The sequence below is a fragment of the Falco peregrinus genome, chromosome 1, assembly GCF_023634155.1.
Source record: "Falco peregrinus isolate bFalPer1 chromosome 1, bFalPer1.pri, whole genome shotgun sequence".
In the NCBI taxonomy this organism is placed as follows: Eukaryota; Metazoa; Chordata; class Aves; order Falconiformes; family Falconidae; genus Falco; species Falco peregrinus.
The window spans coordinates 117,736,756-117,744,421 of NC_073721.1; the positions used below are offsets into that span (position 1 = coordinate 117,736,756).

General features: G+C 43.5%; 1 protein-coding gene across 1 annotated transcript; it reads left to right on the top strand.

Annotated features, from left to right (window-relative positions):
* The first annotated feature begins 40 nt into the window (after positions 1-40).
* On the top strand, positions 41-5,188 carry STARD5 (StAR related lipid transfer domain containing 5). Its single transcript, XM_055811244.1, has 6 exons — positions 41-266; positions 347-396; positions 502-634; positions 1,958-2,075; positions 3,053-3,146; positions 3,712-5,188. Exons 1-6 carry the CDS (start codon positions 177-179, stop codon positions 3,857-3,859), a joined length of 633 nt encoding a protein of 210 aa, XP_055667219.1. The 5' UTR covers positions 41-176; the 3' UTR covers positions 3,860-5,188.
* The last annotated feature ends 2,478 nt before the right edge of the window (positions 5,189-7,666 follow it).

Sequence of the window (7,666 nt, forward strand, 5' to 3'; positions counted from 1 at the left end):
TACCGGCTGTCCGAGAGCCCTCCCCACCCACCCCGCCGTGAGGCGAGGCGAGGCGGGCCCGCCGCCCCGCACGGCCCCTCAGGTGAGGGGGCGGCGCCGCCATCGGCCCACGGGGGCGGTGCGCGCGCGGCGCCCTCATAGGCGGTGGCCGAGCGGCGGCTGCGCCCTGCGCGGCCATGGACTACGCGGGGCTGGCGGAGGCGGCGGCCGAGAAGATGGGGCGCTACCGGCGGGACCCCGGCGGTTGGCGGGGCTGCCGGCGCACGGTGAGCGGGCGGGGCGGGGGGGGCTGGGGCGGGGCGGGGGCCGGCCCGCCGCGGCGGCTGAACGCTGCCCCTTCCCGCAGAGCGAGGTCTCGGTGTCCTGGAGGCCCTCGGTGGAGTTCGCTGGCAACGTGTGAGTAGGCCCGGCGCGGCCGGGTGCGGGGCCGCCTGCGCCGCGGGGTGCGGGGGCCGGGCAGGGGAGAACAGCTCGTTTCGGTTTCGTTCCGTGCCGCCGTAGGTACAGGGCGGAGGGGATCCTGCCTGCTAGCCCCCGGGATGTCTGGGAATGCATAAAGCCGGTGGCCGGCGGGCTCAGGACCAAGTGGGACCAAAACGTGAAGGACTTTGAGGTCGTCGAAGCCATCAGCGATGTAAGTTCTGTAAAAGCTGTTCTGGTGCGATGGATGCAGCGTTGTGTTCAGCAGCACCGGTGCTGCACAGACCTTCCCGTTGTAGCGCTGCGTGAGGCAGCCAACGTGTGTGCAGGGAGTTAAAAAGGTCCAAGAAACTGTACAACCTGTCTGGATCAAGCTGACAGTACTGGGATTAGGAATGATTAGCGTGTCCCCCCAGATTCCATATGTTCTCTAAATAATGGTTTATCATTCTGAAAGGAGCTACTAATACCTTCTTGGCTGAATACCGCATACTCAAAATATGTGAATGTGTAATCTACGTTGTTGTAGATGCTGCAAATCAAGTTAAGCGTGATTATTTTTAACAAGCTGTTTGCGAGGGAAAAGGAAGGTTTTCTGAATACGTAGACTTAGATAAGCAGCGAAGCGTTCATGTCATCAGCCATTAATTCTGGCCCCATCTTTCACCACAGCAGCACGTGATGCTCTGCACCGCGCATGCCGCACTCTGCCTTTTACTGGCAAACTGACCTTGGGACCCAGTGCTTTGCCTCAGTGTCTCTATCGTTAAAATGGAGATGCTGTACACAGAGTATTATAGATGAAAATGCTATGTATGCAGTAGTTTCTGCTGCTGCAGTTATGCAGTCTGTTTTTCTTTACAGCGTGTCAGAACCTTGATAGGGTATTGTATTTAGGTCCCAAATTCTGAAGTGAATGTAGGTGCTCAGAGGCAGCCAGGGTGCAAACACAGCCAGTCCCAGGAATGTTCAGTGGAAGTTATGGGAAGATTATTTTTCTTGGGGGAGTCTTACAGGCATTTAGTATTAATTACAAACTTCAACTTCATGAATGTTGCAGCCCGCCACTTGAAATTTGTAGACTTTACTAGGCTTGCCAGCACTTTACCAGTGTAGTGGAAACCTCTGTTTTGGGGAGCCTGCCGCCGCAGAGCCTCACAAAAGGGGATGGTAGTGTTAAGGTTTCTCCAGTGTATCAAGCTGTATTCCCTGTGATAGGATATCAGGAAGTTATCTTTGTTAACTGTTCTGTGAGCATAGATGTGTCAGATTTGATTTTCAGCATCCTTTGTGGTATCCGTTCTTAATCAACGTGGAAGCAACGCAACAGCACTCTGTTTTTCTCCATTAAACTGTCTTTGGTCAACGTACCATGGTGCCTTTTGACTGTGCTGATTCGCATTTTGTTCAACAAAGGGTGTAACAGAACTCCTTGATAAGTGTAGAAAGCGTAACTGAAAGAGTACCAGAAAGTACAGGGGGGTTTCTGCTGTACTTTTTAAAGCATCAACTGGCATAACTGTTTCGTGATTTCCAGACTGTCTCTGTATGCAGAACCACAACACCTTCAGCTTTCATGAGGATTATTTCCCCAAGAGAATTTGTGGATGTGGTACTAATCAAACAGTATGAAGATGGGATGATGCTGTCTGCTGGTAAGATGCTTGTGGTCTTAACGTGTTCATGTTATGTTAGGAGGTAACCGGCAGCTACCAGTAATAATAAGTAACATGTTGTTCAGTACTTGTTGATCTGATCTTGATCAGAAGATAAAATACTACTGGTCTCTTTACATTGTTGTTGTCAGAGTGTGTAAGTCATCTTAATGTTCAGATAATAATGATACTGTTGATCTATGGTTTCTTTCCTTGCTATGCTTTCGAGATTGAGTAAGTATTTAATTTACTACTAAGTTCTGGGTTTGTTTTTTTTGTGTGTGTGGTGGTGGTGTTTTAAGAATTTACATAAAAGGAGTCCCATTTAGGCTAGATCCTGGTTTAACATTTTCTGCACAGCCTCTAGGTTTTGGTGAAACTATTGAATAAATGTACCACTCCTGTATGTGGATATAATTGTTCTTGTGAAACCATATAAGGGGCTGCCACTGTGTGGAAGGACATTTCTTTTGTTTTTTCACTTTCATCCTGTTTGTTACAAGTCGGTGGTTTTATTGCCCCACTGTTTAGCTGTCCTATTTTCCCATCCTGTTCAGGAGTGCCTTGCCAAGAATTGCTGGAGTGCAGCTTCTGAGTAGTCAAGTGGCATATACCTCTGTGGCATTGATTTGTTGGAAGTAGCTAGAATGACCTTTCAAGAAAAGTAGTGCTGTCACACAACATGGGTTCAGTGAAACTCCCTCAAGTGTCTTGATGCTTAGCACAGAGCTCAGTGACAACTGCTTCTGAATTAAACACTTCTTTGATTTCCCTATTCAGTGACTAGAGTGGTTCCTTTTAATGATCTTTTCTGACCAGTTGTGTGGCACAGCCCCACATTGAAAAGGTTATGCTGTCATTCTTCTTAAATATATTCTCAGACAGTGAGTTTGCTTCTCAAGTGGTGCTTTGGGTACCAAGGTCTATTTCCCATCTTCTGTGAAAATGACACTTTTCTTGTACGCTTTTTCTTATAGCCACCAATGTGGAACACCCACTGTGTCCTCCTCAACCAGATTTTGTGAGAGGTTTTAATTATCCCTGTGGCTGTTTCTGTATACCTCTTCCAGGGTAAGAAACAATCCATTTCAATGTTGTGTATTCTAAAGCCATTCTTGTCCGCTGTGTGCTGTGTTAATGCGTATGTAGCCACCTGTGATCTCTAGGCTCTTGGAATTGGCATGTTTCTGTCTTCCTTTGACTGATAATCATTATGACTGAGTGCCCTTTTTGTTCTGTTTCTTTTGTGGAATGTATTAGTCTCCATTTCCTGGACAGAAGTCTTTAATGTTACAAGAACCATCATGATGGTAGGATTCTTGCTGACCTCTTAAGCAGAAATTCAGCAGGACATAGAAGTATGGCCTTTAACTTTTGGTAAACTGGTATCTGGTTGTTTATTACGCTGCCATAATTTATAAACAGTCACGTACCTAATTAGTTCGTATACCTAGTTTAACTTGATGCACGGGGATAGCCACATTCATTGACATTTGGAATTGATGCCTGTTGTTTGATTTAAAAACTAAAAAGTACTTAGAAATATCAATCCTCAGACTATACATATGAGAGTTATTGTAAAGTTCTTAATGCTTTTAAACTGCTGACTATAAAAACACTTGCATTGTCTTTGCAGGGAGCCAGACAGGACTGAACTCCTCAGTTTCTTTCAGACTGATCTTGGTGGCTATCTTCCCCAGACGGTGGTGGATTCCTTCTTTCCAGCCAGCATAGCTGGATTTTACAGTAACCTGACCAAAGCTGTTAAGGCATTAAAAGCATGAAAAGACCAATTGCTGATCTCACCAGCCCAGGAAAAAATCTGGCAGCTTGAGGGTAGAAATAGGAAGTTGGCCTACAGGACCGTTCTGCCAGCAAAGATATTTAGGAAAGGTGAAAGGTGAACAACGACTTGAGTAAACTTTTAAAACAGCATTTTCTAGCTATCTTTATGTAAACCAGCACATTCTTTTCTAATATGTATTGTTCATTTTCATTATTGGAAAAATACCACTCCAGAGCCCAGAATAATCCTGGAGGCAGCACTGGTGGCTGTCTGCAGGGAGAAGATGCACATACTGGATCTGTTCTTGGCCATATTCTTGTCAGGGTCTGTGAGGAAGGGCATTGGTAAAATCCACTTAGCACTACAGCGTTAGCCAGGTGCAGGTCAGTCCTGGTTTGTCTCTGCAGCTCCCCATAGGCTCCTGCGGAACAATGTTCTTTCCCCAGAAAAAGAGGTAGCTCTTGTGCTGCCAGCACTCATATAGCTGCTAAGATGCTTCTGTGGGTCCAAGCCAGCAAATGTAAAAGCCAAAACAAACTGGGTTGTGTGGAGGATCCCACTTGCTTTTTCCAGCAGTACTAATGGTAAATACGCCTTAATGCTTTTTTACCTAAATTGAGGTTTAGCAGTGCAAACTCGTTCCTAGGTCTGTGGGCTGGCAAATAGACACTCTTCCTTTCTCCCCTTTGTACCAAAACCAGTGATTCCCACAAAGTCATGAAACAAACTGCACTGTTGTAGTGGCAATAAATGAAGCACTTTACTTGTCATTTCTTAAACTGTGCTTGAAATGACTATTTTGAACTGCGCTTTAATGTTTTTTGGTCTCTTGCGGTGCGAGGTATTAACAGGTAAATAAACTTTCTGTAGCTTTGTCTTAACAGCCCGTGAGGATGTTGCTTTTTTTTTTCCTAAGACTTGATTTGCCTCATAGCACTATCTTGGGAAATCAGCTCCTGATCTTGTGTGCAGTGATGTGTCTAGCTTTAGAAAATATTTATAGTGCTGGTTACTGCAGGAATGTCAGACATTACTATAGATTACATATAATTACAAAAGGTAAAATAATTGGTGAATTAGGAATTTAAATGCAGGTTGTGATTTTAATGCTGTAACTTGATTAGTTAACAAGGTTAATACGCTCTGCTTTCTGTCCCTGTATTTGTTTTATATTTGGTATAGGGCATGGACTTGCATACATTCCCACTGTCAGTCTCACCCTATGGAACAGATTTTTCAAGGAAACGGTTTTTAATGTAGTGTCCTTTGTGTACAAAGATACAAAAAGCTTTTATCAGTGTGATGAAATAAATATTTTTCTGCTACATCTTGCTGGTTTTCCTGTATCATCCTTTAAAATGGTTCCTCATGCACCTGCTTTTCCATCAAGGAAATGTAAGAGCGACTTAGACTTCCAGCATTTCTCTGAATTTCAAGTCAACGAGAGGGAAAAGCTTTCACTCCCATTTACACTCCCCATTAACTGAGGATAGAAGTGTTTTAGTGAGAACACTCACCGTCCTAGCTTCTTTGCCCTTAGTTGGTCTTTTATTTCCAATTGCTGTTTTCTGTACTTAGGAAGAGTAACAAATCTACTGAGGAGAGATTTGGGCCCTGATATTATAGAGGTTCATACGTATTTATCTAAATGCACTGAAGTTGTTAGGCATGAAATGTACTATCCCAGCAAGTCTTTGCAGGATTATGATTAATTTAGCAAAATGTTCAAGGAGCAGAGCTCAGGTCAGCACTCGTTATTCCTCCAAGTAAACCTTTTTCAGACAATGGGGCTTTTTATTAGCTATTTACTATATATTTAGTATTTTCTGTTCTATTGCTCTGAGCAATACAGGTGGTAGGTGAGGCTCTTCCTTGGAATAACTTAAGGATCCTTTTTTCTGAGTGCTCAACGCTTTCTATCCAGAAGGAATTAAGAGCCCTTAACATTCAGCCTTCTGACCTGCCAAATTGGAGATGGAAATGTCTTGGCAAAGATCATCTTGTAAGATCTTGGAGGACTCCCCAGTGAGACATGCTGCCTATCACACAGTATGTTTTGACTTCTTTTGATCTTGGCAGATGCCAGGAAATGCAGAGGCATGCAAAAAAGCCTGAAAAACTTTGGAAGTGAAGTGAGAGGAGCACCTCTGGAAAAAAAAACAAGATCAAACCTGTCTTGGTGGTTCAATGTCATTTCTTAAATTGATGAAATTTAATAGCTCTTTCAGGTAAGGACACCTTCGGCGGATGGCATTGAAGTAATTAAGGCGTTCTGTGCTATGGCTGTAGTTAGTCCCATCTGTGGTGTTGCAGTTATGCAACTAACTAAAAAGCATGATCTGTCTTTCACAGGAAATAGCTTAACAGTGCTAGAGTTCAGACCTGCTTTTCTGTATGGAAATCATGTTTTTCCTATATTGGTAGTATGGGCAAGTAGCTGAAAAATCTTAGAATCTTTTATATGCACCAGGCCTTTAGACTTCGTTAAGCCTAAGCCAATAGCACAGGTTAAGTTAAATTAAAAAAAAATCTAAACAATAATAATAATTAAAAAAAATTTCAGAGTTTCATGTAAGTACCAGTTAAAAAAGAAAGATGCTCTCTAACTTTTTTCTCCCATTTTGGTTGCTACCCAATTCATAGAAATGTTTTGAGGACTGTTTGGTTGTTTTTCAGAAAAGACAACTCAGTTGAGAAGGGGTTTGGAAGTGTGGGGGTAGATGGCTCGTCAAGAATATTCTTTCAAGAATTAATATAGAATTGTCTTGGGAGGAAAGGCCAAAGCAAGTTGTATGCCTGGATTCAATTAATACCTTCTCCTGTCCATCCTCTTTTCCTTTCTTTCAATTGCTGTTTCTGTGACATCATGTTAAGTGCACAGAAGGTAGCTTCTGAACTCCTGCAGTTTATGGTTTGGTGAAATTAAGTAACCGAAGATGGGTGCAGCAAATTCCCAACTGTGGGAAGGTGAACAGCCAAAGAACAATAACCAATGCAGTCATCTGACTTTCAGCTGGCGAGTCTCTACTTCCATCCTGACGTTTCATCTCTCCCTTTAGTGTGGAGTGTGTCAGAGAAGACCAAATGGATGCAAAAGACCATCTTGCCATAGATGCGCATGCATGGTAGAATTCCATACAGTGCTTAGAGAGCACCACCAAAATGCCAACAGCAGCATTCGAAGCACAGATTTCTTGCCAAGTTATTTAGTATTTCCAAAATAAATATTTGGCTTCAGAACTTCTGATTCCCAAATACTCTCACTAGTACTTTCCCTTACAAAATGAACGCAAAGACATTTCAAAAAATTTGTGTGGTTAGAAGGTAAGACTTGGTTCTAAATTGTTACTCTCCTGCTGTAGTCCTCTGAGACTTCTGGCCAGAGGAAGGTCAGGAAAACCATTATATTACCCTAAGCTTCTTAACTCACTCTTGCAATACCCTGAGATACTCCTTTCCCACTGCCACCCTGTGTTGGCCTGATGGAGTTGAGATGGTTCTGTCAACTAGTAGTACAAACCTTGACAGGTTTTGGCTGTCCTGGATGTTCTGTGGTTTGAATAGAAAAGCTGGAGTTTTCTAGGGCACGTTGTTGTTTTGACACTCAAAATTGCATTCCACTTTCTCTGCCCTCTACACATTCTCTAAAGCTTTACACATTCTCTAAGGCAATGTTTAGCTGTAGGCTGGTAGACTTATTTCTTCCTCCTGGGAAGGGAAGGCAGGGAGCAAGACTTGTAGAATAGGACTGGAGACTTAGCACAGAATGTGCTTCTAGTATTTAAGTTAATAGCTTAGAATAGGA